Source organism: Malurus melanocephalus, unplaced genomic scaffold (genome assembly GCF_030028575.1).
Source record: "Malurus melanocephalus ecotype Western Australia unplaced genomic scaffold, MMel_1.1 scaffold_157, whole genome shotgun sequence".
Classification (NCBI taxonomy): Eukaryota; Metazoa; Chordata; class Aves; order Passeriformes; family Maluridae; genus Malurus; species Malurus melanocephalus.
In genome coordinates, this window is record NW_026623389.1 from 1635946 (window position 1) to 1655963 (window position 20018).

A 20018-nucleotide genomic window follows, 5' to 3' on the forward strand; every position below is an offset into this window, starting at 1 on the left:
GGAATTTTTATGTACCTTTTCAGTACTATAAAAYCACAGCAGCACCTTGAACTATATTGAGAGATTTATGCTTTAACACTATATACAACAGCAGACTGTTTTGACAATGTCTCCCATTAGATATTTGAAAATGCCAGTCTTAATAGTATTACGAGYACCTGGGACATAAACTATGGCCAAGGTGGAGCCTAAATAAATAYTGTGTAACATATGTTAACATATATATTTTGTTTGGCTTTTAAAGTTTTATTTAAAGTCCTTTGTTTTTCTAAAGATACTACTTCTAAAGTATACCTGTCACCTTATTCTGCTAAATCAATAGAGCAAAAAGACCACCACATAATGGCTATTAATTTTTTTGTAAGTCTTAATTCTTTAGTTTTAATAAAGAATGTTAACTCTAACATTTGCTTCCTGTTCAAGTAAGTTCTCTTACTCTACAACTTAAGAATGACAATTCATGTGAGCCTAAAAAAAAATTGTTATAAAGTAGCTATAGTACAATAACTTCCACCAGGAATGTATGCCATCCCTACCTTTTCAGTACACTCTAAAGAAACAAAAGATGTTAGACCTTCTCATTGCTCTAAGGATCAGTAATGTAAGTAACGGGTCAGTCACTGGCTGAACCATTCATTTTTGATGGGCCTAAAAATTCCCCCAAACAGATTTTGAGGGTTCGTTGGGATTTTTCTGTTCAGTTAATTGATTTGGTTTTTAATTTTTTTTTTAATTTGAAGTCTTGGCAATCTGGAGCTTAGGGGAGAAGAGCTGTGTCCTCCACAAGCTCCTGTATGTGGAAAAGGAAAGGGGGACTTCTATGAGTTCTTTGAGCATTAGAACCCCTGAGCAAAGGGCTGAGCTGGGAAGGCACCAGCAGCACAATCCTGTCTGTTCTCCCAGGCACATCAACTACACCAAATCTATGTGCTGGGGATTCCTGGTGCTCCATCTGCCTTCTCAGGAAGCTGAAGTCTCACAATAACTTCCTCATTTTACTGTCACCTTCAAGTGCCTGCTACGTGTAGGTGGCAAGTGAGGACACTGATAGTCAAAGACAAAAAGAATTTTTTACTTACTTGGTAACAGATTAGAAAAACCCATAAACATAAAAACATCTAGCTTGGATCTACTAGCAAACTAAAGGTGTTCAAGTGAGCTTATTTTTAGCAGGAAAACAGCTTTGCATTTACTATCACACTGCACAAAGCACAGCAGGACTCACAGTTGCAATGCAGTATGGAAGATTRTTTTTACAGCTGGGACACAGAAGTTCGCACTCTGGGAGCTGGAAAGTGCAGTAGGGACAGGCTGTTTTTGGCTCTTCTGTCTCACTTGTGTCTCGATGTCTAAAAGACAGATACGACTGTGAATAAAACCCCCAAGCTGTTTAAACTTAACAAAGCTGTTTTACAATGCCTTTGATATTTAGCAAGTGTTTTTCCTTTGAGTTCCTTGATAGCTTCTAGCTGCTATTTTACATTCTACCAGCTCCTTCCTTTTAACTATCATCCACGCCTCATCATTATTATGTCAACTCGGAAATAGGTCATTTTCCATTTAATTAGAAACATCACCACCTTTTAAAAGCTGTTACTACTTTGAATGATTTCAAAATTCAGGGTCTGTATGTATTGACTATAAAGCTATGATTTCTTTCAGARTTTTTTCTGTGGCAGGACCATAAAGAAAATAACTGACTTTCTGGTAGGATTATAGTTTCTATCTGCCTCCAAAGAGGCTGTAAAAAGAGTCAGAGAAAGGCCATAAGAACCAGTATCCATAAAATGGCTGTATAAACTGAGACTCTTCAGGTCCTGAAAAGATGTAACTGGTAGAARGAAAATAAAAACACAGAGGTGTTTAAAACCATAAATGACACAGAAGAGGGTAGATCTCTTCCAAGAGGAAAACTATGAGGCATCACCTGAAACTAGATAGAGACGAGTCTCGACACAGTGGAACTTCTTGTAGGAGTCACCTGTCATTAAAAATTTACATGGCTTTAAGCAGAGAGATTGGATAAGCTCATGGAGAGCTTACAGACTTAATAAATAAATACTTAAACCATCCATATGAGCTCAGCAAGCYCCTGAGCCTCAAAATGCTTAGAGACTAGTAGAGTAAATGAGRGAAGTGTAACATATGCGAGCCTTGCTCTTCTACAGCTACCTATGCTTCCTCCTCTGRCAGAAAATATTGGCTAGGATCTACCAAAACAAAACTTCAGGTAAGGAAGAAAATGTCAAGAATTCATATATTTTATTTGCCTTCCCCTTCTCTTTTATCTTAGCCATTTAGTCAGAAGTCTAAGTCATAGAAAAGCAAAATGCTACTGCTGTACTAGCTAACAGCTTGGCTGTAGATTCTCAGCTAGAGACCAACTAAACCTGTATGGCTGCMCTTGTGTCTGTATGGGCAAGATGGAAAAAGTTATTGCTGGTTAGAAAGCATTTTACATGCACATTGCATTTAAGGCTTATCACTTTCAAAGGAAGAGCCTTTAATTCTCTGAGTGGRAAATGGCTCTTAGTGTATCAAATATAAGACAGTGAAATAATACRAAAACAGTCTATAGCCTTTATGAGCAAAAAGCATTGCAAATAAAGCCTTGAAATTGTATGCATTTGATTAACATCACTCACCTGACCATTGTTTCAATTTTCTTTTTGTATTTAGGATCTATTTTATTCCGATACTCAGGTCTCATCAACATAGCAGCAAAACTGAAGGCTGAGTTTTTCAATCCTGCTCGGTGACACTCAATTACAGCTGAAGTCAAAATAGGCACAATGTCTGTAATAGAATGAATTTATTTACCAATATTACTATTAAAAGCCTTTGAGCTAACACTTTGAAAAAAGTACTGATGAAAAAAGATTATTTTTCTTCTTTCTTATGGTAYACAGTTGCATAATTTGGGCCATTGCTGGAACACACTAAAGAAAACCATGGTTTCACCTCTCACTCCTGAAGCTTGGCATAGCAGCAGGAATGTTCTGATTCTAAATCTGGTCTGAACTCCTTAAAGCCTATTTTTAGTCTACACTTTCCATGTACCCAAAATTATTTTCAAAAGAAGATCAATTAAAATTTTGTGATAAAATCCCAGAACCAATCAATTTATTAGACACTAGACTATGTGTGGTTGAGGCTGCTCAGTCCTGCAGTAACGTGAGGACAGGTGAGGATCCCATCCTGGAGGCTGTGCATGGAAGAGTACTCCGGAGGAGGATGCAGAGCACACTGTGCAGTCACACTCTGTTGCTGCCCACAGGATCCCAGGGGGAGAATAAACTTTACAATGCAGTGTTGACTAATGAGTTGCTCTGCAGAGCACAGCTCCTCTGCTGTCGGCACTTACGTGATGGGAACTTGCTGATGTTGTTGGCTACTCGTATAAGCATCCGTGCTCCCTTCATGTGATCCCCACGTTTCACRTGAATCTGGAACACAACAAACACACCACGTTTACTGCAGCCATTGGAGAGTAATTCCAGCAGCCTGCTCTTGGCRGTTGTTCATCCTGCTGGGAGCTGCACTGGGAGTTGCACACCCACAGCTCCCTCATGAAACTGAGCAGAGTTGGGCTAGAGAAGGGACCAGAGACTCCCAGTGGCTCTTCCCCAGAACAGTCTTCCAGGCCTTCAGCCCACCATTTGCAGGCTCTTGCCTCACTGCTGGTAGAGAGGGAGGCCAGAARCTGGCTGTAGGAATGGATATCCTGATAGGCATCCATGAGTTAACTACTAGAAATCATTTGAGCCTTGCTTAATTTCATTTACAGAAAAGCCGTGATGTATTTATGGATAATAACCTCAAATACAACAAAAAAATTTAACAATGGAGCAGTACCATAGTATTTGTAAGTATGAATGTAATTTTCAATTATTCAATATTTTAAAAAAGAACATGCTAATCAAAGAGGCAGAAATAACARTGGATTGTCCTGAAGCTTGCTGTTAGCATACATTTGGATTCTGTGATGCAATCTATATGACAATATAAATTATGTACTCAGAACATCCATATGTACAGATAAATCAGACTATGCAACTTACACAGAAATTCAATTTCTCAATTCCTTACCTTCACTAAAATATAGCTGTGAAGAATCATAAGGTTTGTAGCCATCTCAGAAGAAATTTTAATCTTCTGGGTCTTTAATTCTGAATACATACTGAAAAGAACATCACGTGCATTTCGGTAGTTTCCTTAAGAAAAAAGCCATTAACAGAAAATTTAATTTTCCATAATGATATCTTTATTAATGACATACAGGTAAGCTGAAGGTATGTTGATTCTTGGAGTAAATCCATTACATGACCATTTCTTTGAAAAGCCACAAGCAATTGCTTGTCACAGTATTCGAAATAATATCAGCCAGGAAGTTAAAAAAAATACACTTGGAGAAGTGATCTACACAGTAGCAAATATATATTATGGCAATTTAATATAATGAACTTTAAAAGCGGAAGATGCTGTCTCCAATACATCATTGTTTTTACAACAGAGAGGAGAAAAGGTATTATTAGGGTATTTACAGATGTTATTTCTCTTTGTTCTTCAATGTCAGATATTGAAAAGCTATTTTTAAAATGATAATTTAGCATACTTTTACTTGATTATTTGCTTTGACAACTCCTTGCCCCTGCAACCAAACAAAYCCAAAACATGCCAAGAGATAATTAAAATGTGAATGTTAATTCATTATGTTATACTGCTTCAAGGTTACTATCAAGGATTGTCCAGAAACCACAGSATTTTATTAAATTATCAATGTAGCTGAAATCAAGTAGTGTTTTGCATGGTCAGTCTATTCTTAGTTGTTTTTTCTTGCTTTGTTTTGGCAATTGTTTAGTTGGTTGTTTTGGGATTTTTTGCATTGTTAGGGCTGAGGAATACTCTTTGCAACTGGAGGTATTTAAAGGAAATTCCAGTTATTTCTGCAAACTTTTCCCTTTGTCTCCCAATATTTCTCTATCAGCAAATGTTTTTACTCTACAGAGCAATTTGTATGTTTTGTTATGCACTACAATTGAATCAAACTGTGAAATTTGTGTGAGGCAGCTAAATACCACTTCAGAACCAGTTGCTGGAAAACAACATTATTTTTTTGTACTGTGTTACTGACTCTCAGTATAATACGATCGTTCTTAAAATCATGTGACGACATAAAAACAACTAACTCCAAAGAAAAATACCAACCAGTATTACTTCAATATTGTTATAAAATGGATTTTTAAGGAAAGAACAAACTATATTAGTGCGTTGAAATCTGCCGGTAAAACTGCCTCTCCAAAAGAAACAGTTGCAAGATTGGTGATTTTAATGGGAAAAATACTGTTTATTACACTGTTGCAGAACACATCTATACTACTAGGGAATAAGAAATACACTATGGGACGCTGCATTTTAGATACGAATTTTCAGATTCAGAGAAACTAGTAAATATTTAAATCTTTAAGCCTTTGCATTTCCTGCTTATATAATTAGCACAAATGCATTATTTACTAGTATGATGGAYTGGGAGATTTGCCAAGGGTTTCAGAGGTTTTTCTACTCCTTAGCCCAATGCTGAGGAGCAGCCCACAAATGTTAATTTGCCTGGGCTGTTCCCGAGACTGCTATTTTTCTTTACAGATTTTTCTTTTACATAGTTGAAATGAAAGGCAAGCAGTGTTATGGTAGGATTGTTGTTGTGGCTACAGAGGTGAGTGAATAATGGAGGTGGCAGCTATTTTGCATGTAGCTCTATCTCTTCTTATTTTTTTTCTATTTCTAATTTCAGATGTGTATTATAAAGGAAAATTAGKCTTAAAGTAAGTATGCCTGGTCCAATAGAAATCATCTCCTCTGCCCATCTTTCACTGATAAAAGTCAGGTGTAAAGGCTAAAGGATCAGTAGAAACATGTAGAAACTGCAATTCTATGACCTGCAATACATCGAATCGTGAAGTTATGGGCTATCTTAATCACTGTTTACTTGAATATAGAATACAGATATTTTCCACAAGTTTCTTTTTTTCTCCAATATTTAATATAGAGGTACGAGTCCAAAGGTTTTCCCAAAGTCTACTTTCAAATTCCAAATTGAATATAATGAAAAGCACCAATGCATTTCTTCACTAAGTATAATCCTACATAAATACCAGCAAGCACCCTTAGCAGGATACCTAAGGAGGAAGGATGAGAGTTGCCATCACATCAGAGCAAACAGATTTACCTGAACGCTGCTCCTCCCTGGCAATTATGATGGCGGTTCTGGCAGCATCTCGGTACTGCTTTAGGGCCATGTACAAGCGGAACAGGTACTTGGCATCCTTAAGGAAATCATACAAAAGCATTAATACCGACCAAATACACACTGCTGTGTTCCCCTTCTTGACTCACTCATCCCACCATTCTCCAAAGCGAGCAGACAAGCTTGCTCCATGGTATCAACACACTCCAGCTATGCCAAAGTCAGGGGCAGGATTTGGCTGCTGAACACCCACACCAAGTCCTGGCAGGTGGGAGCCAAGCCTTGTCAGGAGGGAAGCAGAAAGCCACAMCACCACTACACACATGGGAGTTGGACAGGGGGAAGCCAAACAACTCCAGATGTCTGGGCATTTATGGTGTCAGAAGAGAACCCAAGGGCTCCTTTTAGAAATAGAAATCTTGCTAGAAATGCTTTAATTGTATCACAGATCTAGATGTTAACGTTGCTTAGTGTGGATAAGGGTGATAAAATCTGGCCACTATTGAGTGTATTGCTCTGGGACCAGATRGCAGACATCCAAGACAGCTAAAAAATTGAAAAACAGGTGACAGCCAGCTAACAAAATGCATAAGAATTTGCTATACCATGTACTTTTGATATATTATATAACTGAAGAATGGCAAATGTAGCAAAGGGTTTGCCCAAAAACTGGCACTCCAAAGCAGGTAAATTAGTGAAATAATTTAAAAACAAAAATAAAAAAATCAAGATGGCAGTATTGTAACCAAACATGAGTTCYTCTTTTGTAAAACTGCAGTGTCTAGAAGACTAGTAAAGAAAAAAAAAGTCAATGAAAGAAGAATTGGTCTTTGATAAGGATTTTGAGAAAATCCTCAAAAGAGTTTATTCCTAAAACTACAAAATTATAGGAATAGAAAAGAAAGAATAGAGAGATTAAATATTAAAAAGATTCTATTTATTGCTATTAAAGAAATTGAAAAAATAAAAATGCAAAATAAAATTCCTTCCTTATGCTGAAGAAGAACTAATAAGTGAAAAAAAATTGGGCTACTGTCACTATTTTATATCATTAGCAGTGATTTCTAAAATGGGACCAATAAAAAGTAAAGCTGTACAAGATAATATTTTAACTAGTAAATCAGGATTAAATTGAGCTGAAATATTGTATGTAATGGTATGATTCCAACTTAAGTGTACAAATGAAAAAAAAAAAAAAGACGCCGGCAGCTTTATAGAGTTTAGTAAAAAAATCCAAACCAACTAATTCTGCAATATTAGTAATAAATCCAAACAYTTAAAGTGTGTATTCTATGTTAAAATGGTATAAAAATTGATTAATACATTAGTTTTATAACAATGTTGTGCTATTGTCTGGAATATTGTRTAGGTATTCTATGTAAGTCTCAGACACAGCAAAAAAGAGCATAAATTCAAGGGAACAGAAATATTATAGATATAAAGGTATTTCCTTACAGAAAAGATGACTGCAAAGATTAGCTTGTACTTAAGAAACTAAGAAAAAAATTACAAAAAAATTACAAAAAAAAAGCAAGAGAGAAAGAATCACACATGGAAAGAAAAAAAAAAACACAAAATCTTCTTTTAAATTTGAAATATAAGAAAAAACATTAATGAACAAAAGTAATTACTGTAAACTAATGATGGAGTAGAAGTTTAAGTAACACATGATCAAAAGGTTGAACATCATAAGAATTGTAATTTAAGAATAATTWGTTATCTGGATAATAAAGGAACTACAACCACTTACATTAACAGACATTATTTATCCACTGTAAAGTGCCTTAAAAAGAAAAATGGTTATTCCCTGAGTGGGATAAACCAAAAATTATCAAGAATAGTGGATTATGATATAATTCTTCCCAACTTCTGACATCACCTAATGACCTCAGATGGCCATTCCATTGATGATTAGCAGAAGGCTGCACTACTTCCCCATCCARGCTGCTTCTCCCCTTTCTCATGCTGCAGCAGGAAAAGATCCTGTCTCAGCATGGAYCAGTGGTCTTATATGGTATTTGCCATATTCCTAGCTATATTTTAMTTAAATAATATATTTAAATTACTTTAAAAACAAAAGTCATTCAAGAAAAATTAGTCMCATGTTTTACTTTCATATTACTTTTTAAGTCAGTAATTTAAAAGCCCAAAATGCAGGAAAAGATTTTCTAATACAATAYGATACATTTCCGAAGGTCTTTGAAAAATTCATTACTGCAATCTAAATGATTTAATATTAAATATTAATAATTTTATTTAATTTTTCTTTTTAAAACTTGGTATGTACTCAGAAAATATGCGTACAGAAAAACTGCAGAACCTTGCTAGTTAATGCTCCCTAAAGAGCACACATGAGAAATCAAGAATCTTAACATGCTAAAGTTAACAAATACAATAGTTGACAGAATCATACATTTTAGCAATAGTTTATGATTAGTCAGACAACAGTGTGGCAAAATTTTGGTGAGCATAATAATTTTGATATGGTACTTCATTAAAATGCCACACATTTTAATGTTGGCTGTGACAGATTTAAAGCAAACAGCCTGCTGTCAGTGATGATCTGGTTTGAAGATCAATGTTTGAAATGATTAGCAAGTTTCTGCTGCATGGCTACTTTTAAATTCACTCTCAGCTTTAAAAAAAATGCCACGACAGAAGCTTCTATTTTCTAAAAACAATGRTATCTTGCTTGATAAGTTCAAGAACAGTCTCCACTGCATAATGAAGATAAAGACTGTTTTAAAAGTAATTTTTAAAACAAGTATGTATGATTTGATAAAGTAAAATTTTTTTACTCACTGAGAGAGACTATGGTTGATTGGATTAAAGCATTCAGAAGAACAAGAGAGAGCTTTTAAATAAGGAAAACAAAGCTCTACACTGAAGCTCAAAACAATGTTAATTGTAACAATAATGGCATTCACAAAATTCTTAAGTCTTTTCTAAAAATCTTTAGAACCTCTTCAGTATAGAGATCATACTGTAGCTCACTTCTCTTATCCAGTTCCATCCMCTTTTTTGAACAAGGCTAGGCTGATGTTCTGAGAAAAAAGAATGGATGCTACAGTTTCTGTTCACCCAACTTTAAGCATAAATATGAAATTAGTCTTGCTTACACTGATACTGCACAGATTTTTCATCCAATGCCTCCAACAACTTAACTCCCTCTGGGCTCTTYCAGTTGAATTCTGTTTGTTTTGCTTCTCTCATAATTTTATTGAAGCTTCACATTTCATATTAGAGGTAAAGGTAAGAGATAAATAATAAAGAGATGATAGAGTTTTCATTTGGTTCTTTTTTTTTACCCTTAATCCATACAGAGAGGAAAGAGAGAGTTTCCAATTTCCTAAGRGAATTGCAAACCACAGCTATAATTTTAGGGGTGAAATCAACTTACTTTACAGAGACCCTGTAATCTCCATAATTACCAAATCTTATTCCTCTCAGGAAGGCATAATTTATTCTTCCATATATATCATATTGCACCTGATTGTATTTACTGTGATTTTGTATGAGACCCAAAATTCTTTGACTAAGCAATTGGTTGCAGACTGCAATATCCTCACCTGAGATCTGGCTTTTGTCACTTAGCTCACATTCCAGATCAGCTGTAACAGGCAGTAAAACTTAAGTGGCTGAAGCACTTAGTTCCATGAACTCAAGTCCAAATATGACTGAATGCACTACAAGCCCTTTTGTCATCAAAGCCATTCAGAAATCAAAAAGTAGCTGCTAATTTTGAAAATCTGTCCACAACATTTTTTGCCTTTCACTTATGTTGAATGGAAGAACTGGTTCATGTAGCCTGGTCAGCTTTGGGGTTTTGACCTGCATCTCCTACTTAGTGCCTTACTTTCTTCCACTGCAAAAGTCAGACCAAGTCTGCTACTGCAGGAAGAGATCAGAGCTGTTGCTCATCTCTYGACACACACATGCTGGCTGTCCAGCAGCCAACTCCATACAAGCATTAATYTGTACCTCCTCTGTCCAACTACCTGCTTTCATAAAGATGACTGAAGTTATTATATCTAAGGTAATTGATTCCTTTCTTAGATTTCTGAAACTGGAGTTACTGGTGAGTGACTCACGGAGTGATCATGCAAGTCTTTCTTCATAATGAAAGCTAAAGCACAGTCTGTGCCTACTAAAAATTTTAGGACAAAGTAAGCTCAGAATATCTTGTAGCACAGAAATGTGACACAATAGCAGTGAAAAAAATAYAATACCTGGGGCATGCCATCACCCTCTCCCATAAGATAATCAATCAGCTGATTCGTYAGGGCTTCATCTTTTGCCCGTCCCACCTATTAAGAAAAGACACAGAAATTATGATATGAAAGAAGGGAAAAATAACTTATAAGGAGGCTTTCCATAAAGCACTGTAACTAGATAGATTTAGAATATGATTTTTTTTAGTTCTGCATGTTCAAAACAGATGATTCTTTGGTTCATTAGCTTTGACATACAGTAGCTCATGTTYATTTTCTAATGTGTTATGTTGGGATTTTTAGGTATGTTTAGATATAATCTTTACTGATTGAGTTTTCCTTCTATTTGCAATCTGTCCAAACAYACTCAGTGATGCCAGGAAAATGTCACAATACTGAAGGTAAACTTCTTAAAAARATGAAGAATTTTTTTAATCGAAGTTGCTTACTGTTTCAATTGCCATTTCCATAGCCAAATTATCTTCTGTGCTTGGACTTTTCATGAAGTGCTTTAATGCCTAAAATGATACAAAAGATAAGYTAAAACTGAGACACATGAAATACACTTTTTTTCTAATTTATATCAAGTTCTCTCTGCATTTTGACAGACAAGTGACACACTGAATGCTTATCTCAACTATAAAGGTAACAGCTGCTCTTTCAGATACTCATGCAAGAAACAATTAAGTCTTTGCCAAATTCTGGTGTACAYCTTCACTAATTATGGAAGATGTTAATAGCAATATGGTGAGAACAAATTAATGAATAATGTAATTAATTTCACAATATGATTAATGTTGTAATATTTTTAATGTCATGGACACCCCCATGCCACAGTTGAAGGAATTGACACCTACAATGGCTGTAATTTCCAAAAATAAGTCATATTATTTTGTTATGTGTTCAGTGTGCAAAAGTTAAACGTTTAATAAGCATCATTTCACAGACTTGTAACTGATCAAAAGTGTGTCAATCAACACACTTCAATTAACTTATTTTTAAATATGTTTTCAGAAAAAGCTTTCAGGGCACACTACAGCAATTAAATGAATTAGTTACTCTGCAACAAAGTCTTCACTGGTCAAGCCAATGAAATGTAAATAAATTGCTGCTGTGGATCATGACATTTAGAGATTCACTGACAATCACATGTCATTGATTCACCTCAAGCTTCTACTGCTATGAAAAATTTATGTGCATGGCAGTATGTAATTCACAGAACGCAAACTAGATAACTGTGAATAAAAATAGCTTGCTTATATTTTTTATACTTTTAACGAGTATCAGTAAAGATACTTAAAATCTACTATGAACTTCCCTGAAGTACTGTATTTTGAGCAGTTTCTATAAACTTTTAACTTGACCTGTTTTACCCTTTAAGTACTGACCCGTCCATATTGACCACACAGCAAGAAAAATTTCCCCGCCTGAAAATGTTTCTTTTCTGCTTCAAAATAYAGTGCAATGCTCTGATAATCTTCATTGGCAGTGCTTTGAGAACCTGCAAAGACAGATCTGAGTGATAGCAGGGTATTCTTATTAAATATGATAAAGACCTTACTGAAGGAATAAATTCTTATTCTGCCTTTTTTTTCTACTGACATACAAAGAAAAGCAAAGCCAGACTCAAATTATGTCTTACACATTTTTTCCCTATTTAATCAGACTAAATGTCAGACATTAGGAGCTAATAATTGTTTCCATAGATTTTACACCTTAATAGGATTTCTGTTTTTCACAGAATCATAGAATTATAGAATGACTTGGATTGGAAAGGATCTTAAAATCATCTAATTCCAAACCCCCTTCCATAGGCAGGGACACCTTTCATTAGACCAGGCTGCTCAGAGCTCCATCCAACCTGGCCTTGGAACACTTCCAGGGWTGGGACCATCCACAAGTTCTCTGGGYAACSTGTTCCAGTGTCTCACCAACCTCAACATAAAGAAATTTTTTCTAATATCTAATCTAAATCTAYTCTCTTTTARTTTAAAACCATTCCCCCTTCATCCTATCACTACATACTCTTCTAAAAATCTTAATAAAATGGCATAATYATGATCTAATAATGAATTTTTCCATYGTGTCCTGTCAACAATAAAACAGTGCAAGTGATTACGGGATTATCACCTGAATTGCTTTCCCAGGTTAAGAATATGGAAGCACACTTGTACAAAGCAAGACTATCAGGATCAATGCAACTATGCAGTAGCAGGGTATACTACTTCTGTCATCTAACCAAGATTCCCTTTTGCTGTACMCATGTAAAACGAAGACAGCCACTATTCCAAAGTTAATTTTAAACCCATTTCCCACCCCTCTTAGATTACAATTTGAGAAATCCTATTTTGGATAGAAGTAAGAAAGCATTAGGAACAGTAGAACAATTGTGGCCACCTTGACAAGCATCTGCAACCATACATCTCCAAGCTAACTGTTGCACAGTTTTTATGACCTTCATAACGAAATTTTCTAAAGGACAAGATTAATTGAACATATGAGAATTTGGGGGATATATATGTGGAACTGATAATGCACTCTTCAAAGGTGCCTCACACAGATGAAAACTATAAAATTTAGTGCAAATTGACAAGGTGAACTCTGACTGGCTTGATGGCCAAAGATGAAAGTCAGCTTCTCAGTAAGGTCTCTTTTCCATCTCTCACTGAGGAAGCCATGAGGGTCTTAAAGATAAAAAAGAGGAAAAAAAGTGGCATTTACATGTGAGAAAAGAGCTAGAACCATGAGAAAAGGAAAAGGTCAGAAAAATCAAGAACTGTGCCAGTAAAATGCTYCTTTTGTACTAAGGTCAAAAAAAGGTATTCCTGAATGGGCACAGGAGAACAGTCTAGAGAAACGTTTTACCTCTATGGATGAACAAAAAAAGCCATAAAACAGCAAGATTTGAAAACAACCCAGAATGTCAATCAAGGGAGACATCAAAGCTGAAAGCAAAGCCTGGCTTACAGGCCTGAAGTACACAAATTGTCAAATCTCTCCATGATGACTAGAAACAGGAAACAAAACTTCACACCCATTTCTTATGATTTCAAATTGGTTGAAATCAACTAAAAGAACAGCAAAACATAATGCAAGCAATCTATGAACCTGGAATACTCACTGATGATATCAGCATAAATCTCCATCTTGTTGTGTTGTTGAGCTAATGTGAAAGCTTCATTATTACACTTGGACATGACCAGGAACTGGATGGCAGAACCATAGTCACCAAGCTGCAGAAAGAATCTAATCAGAATGAAAAATTAATACCTTAGTACTAATTAGGTTAATGAATACACCAAATATTTTAGGAATATAGTACATAACATACATAGAAATATGATACATTTCTAATCTATTTTGTATCTTGATTGTTTTAACTAGGTTTGTAAAAATAACTTTGTATAAGTRATATTGCATGGTAATTTTTTATTATTTTCTATACTTATTACTTCAGGTTGATATAACTGTAATCAGAAAGTTGAAAAAAATCAGTATCTGTTTAGTTGTCCAAACCTTAGAGAACTCAATCAATGAACTGAATTACACAGTCACTGGCCAAGTACCAATAACCAGAGTGTAATATGTTAGCAAGCCTCATAAACTCCCAGTAGATATGGACTTMTTTTTAATGTGCAGAATATGATTGTTACCTGGCCACCATCTTTGCTCCTTCAAGAGACTGTGTTTCTCTCACAATAGTAACAGCCTTTTCAGGATTATTTAGGTGATCCAAATATAGTCGAATTACACTATCCCATTGTTTTGCATGTTCATAAGCCGTCACAGCTTCCATGTACCTGTAAAATAACGGTTTCACATCAGTTTCTTTAACTTTTTAAATAACTCTTTATAATATGGTGTGAAAGAAACAAAGTTTTTTATTTCTGTGAGATTACTCCGTGGCAACTTCCTGTCAGTTTGCATGGAAYCGCATTGTCCTACGTTTACTATGTTTTTTTTGGTCTCTATTTCATTCTCCCTCAGAATGAAATGCAGAGGCAAAAGAAAATGTCTACCACAACACTATTTTTGACCTACTCTGCCAGCATCCCTTTTACTATATATTAAAGACAGTTCCTCTATTCCATATGAAATCACCGGGGAGTGAGAGAAAAATAAAAACCAAACATGGTAACTACCTGTAAAATTTTCAAAATACGATCTATTTTCTGTTCTGTAGACAAAATCAAGAAACTTCTCATTCTCTCACTATGCAATTGACAAAATAGTATTTTCTAGTCTCATGAATGCAAACATTAAACTCTGGCGCTGTTTCATATTTTAAAGTATCATTATTCTGAGGCATATTTACTTACAGGTAAGGACTAAGAGGAGCTAYATTCTGTGATTAAATATAACCTATCTGGGGCTTTCATGTCAGCTAATAACTTCCATTATTTAATATTATGCAAGTGCAGCCATTAATTTGGTTCTAGAATGAAAAAAAATCTTGTGTGATTATTCTCCCTTTGAATGACCTTTAAAATCACAGCTAAGGAGCTGTTAGAAACAAACTGAACTGAATAGTCTTTTAAGTGGAATATTGCATCAGGTGCAGTACTTTAAAACCTTTGATGGTTTTTGTTAAAAAGATAGGAATATTTAGACAGGAAAACAATCAGTTAGAAACACATCTTTGATACCAGCAGAATGTCCTTAGATTATGTTTCAAATCTTCAATACACTTAAGCATAAATATAAGTTTACATATTTTAGAGTCAATTTTCACAAGACTATTTTAAGCAATAGTTTTAGTATGTGTTTTACAAAAACACTAGCAATAATAGGTTTTATATTAAAAAGAGCATTCAAAAGTACCTGCCATCTGCTTCCTTGGCCTTTGCATATTGTAGGTGAATCTTTGGAGATGAAACATGAGGAAGAAGTTCACCAACCTTTGCCCTAGAAAGATAATGGCTGTTTAATAAATATATCTGGTTCCAAATTTTCTCCAGTAAAACTGTCATATTGATATCAACACAGAAAAGGAGTCTGAAATAGAAGAAATGGAAGATAATGCATAAGCTTTGAAGGCATTTCTGCATTTTCAAAAAGCTGCACTTTATAAGAACTGCTTTTAAGCTTGGATTTGGAACAATAAAATCAATGAAACATAGTTAATGAGGCTGAGATTGATTCAGAGAATCAATCTTTTCCAAAGAGTACCCCAGCAAATCCTCTGAAATGTAACATTTCCCTGAAACCTGTACTTACCAGTTTTTACACCGGATGTATACTGATGCTGCCTTGTCATAATATTGTCCCTTTTCATACAGCTGAGCAGCTTCTGAAAATTGCTGCAATATTGGAAATCATTAAAATATAATGTCTAAATTAAGATTATAAATAAATAAACAACCTAATGAAGTCACATATTCAGCCTTAAAACTTACTAACTCTTTTGAGTACCTTCATATTCTCCAGAATAGCTCCACAGTCTCTTTTTAATAACCTACTAGGATGTTTAATGGCCTGGTTTACCCCACGACGAATATCTCCCATTCGAATGGACATTTGAGCCACTCCAGCAAGGCAAGCTTCATCATGTTCCTAATCAAATAAAAAGCACTGACTATAATATACATTAGAAACATCAGGTCACAAAAATGAGGGTAACGAAGCATTGAAACAAACTAATGAAACATTACATAGACTTTATGAAGTTTAATTTAGAGCTGAATTCAAAAAATTGGAATTCAAATTAGCCTGAAACATGATAATGTATATTGTGAAAGTACAATACTATCATTACTAAAAAGGAATTACCTTATTGTCTCCAATGATTCCCTTCTCATAATGCGACAGAGCATTAATATAATCACCCCTAAAAGAAAACTGGAAGTTATACAGAAGAATAGTTTTAATAGGAAAAGATGGTTGCCTTCCTACCACCCAGATTATGCATAGATCTGTCCTGATGTGGACATAACAACTGCATAGAAGGATGTGAGGTATGCAAGAGGTGGACAGCTACACGGAATGTTATGGCATTTCCTATGGACTTTATCAAGCTCTTAATCAAAGTGGTAATTCCATCTCTCAACTCTRTTGTATGCAGATCAATAAACCTCCCTTTAAAGGCAAAGAATCCATCTGCACAATACACTTCAGCTTTACTTCCACATTTTCCTGAAGGATAAATGAAACTATTCTTTTAAATTATTTTGAGTTTTTGCAACACAAAAATAAATGGAATTTTTTTTTGGGTGTATATTCAGATCTCAAGTTCCAGACAGCTGCACGGCTTCAACTGCCTCCATTCCTTCCTTTCTGTGACCAACAAGTGTCCTCTCTCAATGCCAGGTGTACTGCCAGGGATAGGGAGTTGTCTAAAAACCATTAATAGGTAAGTTTTTCCTTTTGATTTAGACATTAAACAGGCCAGTTTTTTCTGGGAAGAATTAACTAGAAACTGGGCTTTAAAATCATGTCAAATGGTTAATACTTTCTGTGTTTCAGGGATTGGCCGCCTTGAAAATTGATACACCTCTACCTACATGAATTAAGGAAATCAAAGCTAATAGATATTTAAAGAAAGGCAAAAGGTATGGCTTTCATCCAATATAAGAAGTGTTAAATGATTTTGACTTTCTCTATTTTCTAAGCACTTGCCTGCAAAAAAGTATTTAGTAGATGGTATTATACAGTGGGACCTACCAGTTGCAAAGAACCCACATATACCAAAATTAGTCAAAAGGAACTATGATTTGCTAACATGTCTCTAGCATACAGGATTCCTTACAAAACTCCTCCTCACCATACTGCAGCTGCAAGACCTCACTGATTCTTCTCTCGGCAATGCAGTCATCTGAAGTATCTCAATTTTTCTACTGAGCATGAGTATTGGTTAATAGTCTTCTACTATAAGCTTACAGAAGAACTTACATGAATTCAAGCTGCACTGCATATTCCTTTGATAKGAAAGGGATCTGGTCTGGGGCCAGACGCTTAGCCAGCTGAAGYGCTCTGTCCCAGTGCTGCAAGTCTTTTCGCATCTGTTAAAAAAGAACAGTAACATTTTCTGATGCCAAATTTAGAATTCTGTTCTGAACCTTAAATTATTCTAAATACAGATACTGAGTTAATATTCTAGAAAGAGTCAGACAATCTGAGAGACATTAATCCAAAAAGAAGTTCTGTTAGGATGGCCCTGGATAYGACAGRCCTGTCAGTCCCACTTCAGTGCCTGGAAAAATTAAAGAGATTATTCTGGGAGTTATTGAAAAACACTTGGAAGACAATGCAATCATTGGTCATAGCCAGCACAGCTTCATGAGAGCAAAGTCCTGCTTGACAAACTTAATTTCTTTTTATTATAAGGTAACCCACCTATCTGATCAAGAACAGCCAGTTGATATAATCCTTTTGGATTTCAGTAAAGCTCTTGATACTGYCTCTTACAGGATCCTTCTGGACATAATGTCCAGCACACAGCTGGATAAACACATCATGGGATGGGTGAGCAACTGGCTCACAGTCGAGCACAAAGTATTGCAATGAATGAGGTGACATCAGAYTGGAGACCTGTCACTAAGGGGGTTCCACAGGGTTCCATCCTTTTCAACATCTTCATAAATGACTTGGATACAGGACCCAAAGGTATAATAAATAAGGYTGCTGATGATGTTAAATTGGAAGGAGCTAYTGACTCCCTCAAAGGCAGGGAGGCCCTGCAGAGAGACTTTGCAAATTAGAGGGCTGGGCACTTAMCAACTGAATGAAATTTAACAAGGAAAAGTGCTGGGCTCTACACATGGGATGGGGCAGCCCTGGGTGTATGGACAGACTGGGGAATGAGATGCTGGAAAGCAGTGCCACAGAAACAAACCTGGGGGTCCTGGTGAATGAAAAATTGAATGAAAAATTGAATGAAAAATTGAATGAAAAATTGAATGAGTCAGCAGTGCCCTAGCAGTCAGAAAGGCCAGGTGTGTCCTGGGGACATCAGGCACAGCATCATCAGCCGGGCAAGGGAGGGGGTTGTCCCACTCTGCTCTGACCTGGGGCAGCCTCACCTTGAATACTGTGTGCAGTTTTGGGWACCACAATAAGAAGGATTCAAAGCTGTTAGAGTATCCAAAGCAGGGCAACAAAGATGGTGAAGGGCCTTGAAGGGWCTCTGTGTGAGGAGCAGCTGAGGGCACTTGGTCTGTTCAGCCTGGAGTAGAGGAGACTGAGGGGAGACCTCACTGCAGTCCCCAACTTCCTCTTGAAGGGAAAGGGAGGGGCAGATATTGATCTCCTCTCTCTGGTGTCCAGAGACAGGACCTGAGAGATGTCTGAGGCTGTGTCAGGGCAGTTTTAAGTTGGATATAATTTAGGAAAAGGTTCTTTGCCCAGAGGGTGGTTGGGCACTGGAACAGGCTCCCCAGGGCAGGGGTCACARYATCAAGTCTGACAGAGTTCCAGAAGCATTTGGATAGTGCCCTGAGGCACATGGTGTGACTCTTAGGGATGACCTGTGTAGGACCAGGAGTTGGACTCAATGATCTTTTTGGGATCAGGATAGTCTATGATTCTAGTCACACAATGGCAAGAACTAAACCATAAAAGGGCAAAATCATCACAAGATAAAATATTAAATATTCCAACACTAATCTGGAAATGAAAACAGCAGAAAATATACACATCTTAAATGAATACCTCAAGAGCAGCAGTAGGACAGGAGGATGCCAGATACAAATCCTGAGCCAGATCAAAATCACCAGTAAACATTGCAAGATGTCCTGCTAAAAGGTTGCGGTCTTCTATTCCCTGTAGAAAGACATAATAAGTGCAGAAGTAGTCCAAAAGAAAACACTGTATAAGTAACAAAATCTAGTAAGCAAAATTAAACAAAATAACAAAACAAAATATCCTTACATTTTACGGTGATGTGTATTGGATTCTACAAACCATAAAATGCTCTCACAAACCACTACAGCTAACAGGAAATCAGGAATTTGCAGAAGCATAATTTTAAGGTACTATTTCACTTTTAGATGTATAAATTCAATCTAGTTTTGCTTTGTATTTTTTTAATAGCAGTCATTAACATTTTCTCAAAAATAACAAAAGGAAATAAGAGCCTTGCAGTGCCTGAGACATTAATATATTCTACTGTTCTCAAGCAAATGCAGAAAGAAATGCTGTGCATTCCAGTAGAAACTGCAACCACTTCAAGAGAAAACCAAGCAAGAAGTCAGTAGTTTGGAACTTTATCCTCTATATCCCTTGATAGCAAATCAACTTCTGTTTGAACACAAACAACACCCTTCCCCCACAAAAAAAAAATAGAATTCAGCAATTCTTAAAGAAGAATTAAATCACCATTTCCTGTGTATGACTTTWCATTTTACCTTTATTTGCTCTAGTGACATCACCATCCCAGCATTACCAGATGTTCGATAAACACGTATTGCAAAATCCACCTCCATATGATGTAAGCAAGCTTTGGCCAGCTCATTCCAACAAGACTTGTCATTCAGAAGGCTGCACACTTCCCATGCTTCAGAAAACCTATAGAAGGTAAAACGCATTTAAAACCATTTTAATTTTAGGTATTACTCATACCCAAAACT

General features: G+C 35.9%; 1 protein-coding gene across 1 annotated transcript in view; it reads right to left on the reverse strand.

Annotated features, from left to right (window-relative positions):
- The window catches only part of WDR19 (WD repeat domain 19), a 37973-nt gene that overhangs the window by 2391 nt on the left and 15564 nt on the right, over positions 1–20018 (reverse strand). The window contains exons 18-34 of the mRNA XM_057371804.1: positions 19797–19956; positions 19102–19212; positions 17344–17453; positions 16225–16282; positions 15868–16008; positions 15673–15755; positions 15277–15360; positions 14109–14255; positions 13577–13701; positions 11844–11956; positions 10905–10973; positions 10474–10551; positions 6227–6323; positions 4090–4214; positions 3365–3446; positions 2646–2796; positions 1226–1349 (exon numbers count right to left, since the gene is read on the reverse strand). Of these exons, the coding sequence (XP_057227787.1) occupies positions 1226–1349; positions 2646–2796; positions 3365–3446; positions 4090–4214; positions 6227–6323; positions 10474–10551; positions 10905–10973; positions 11844–11956; positions 13577–13701; positions 14109–14255; positions 15277–15360; positions 15673–15755; positions 15868–16008; positions 16225–16282; positions 17344–17453; positions 19102–19212; positions 19797–19956 (1858 nt within the window). The remainder of the gene's footprint in view (positions 1–1225; positions 1350–2645; positions 2797–3364; positions 3447–4089; positions 4215–6226; positions 6324–10473; positions 10552–10904; positions 10974–11843; positions 11957–13576; positions 13702–14108; positions 14256–15276; positions 15361–15672; positions 15756–15867; positions 16009–16224; positions 16283–17343; positions 17454–19101; positions 19213–19796; positions 19957–20018) is intronic.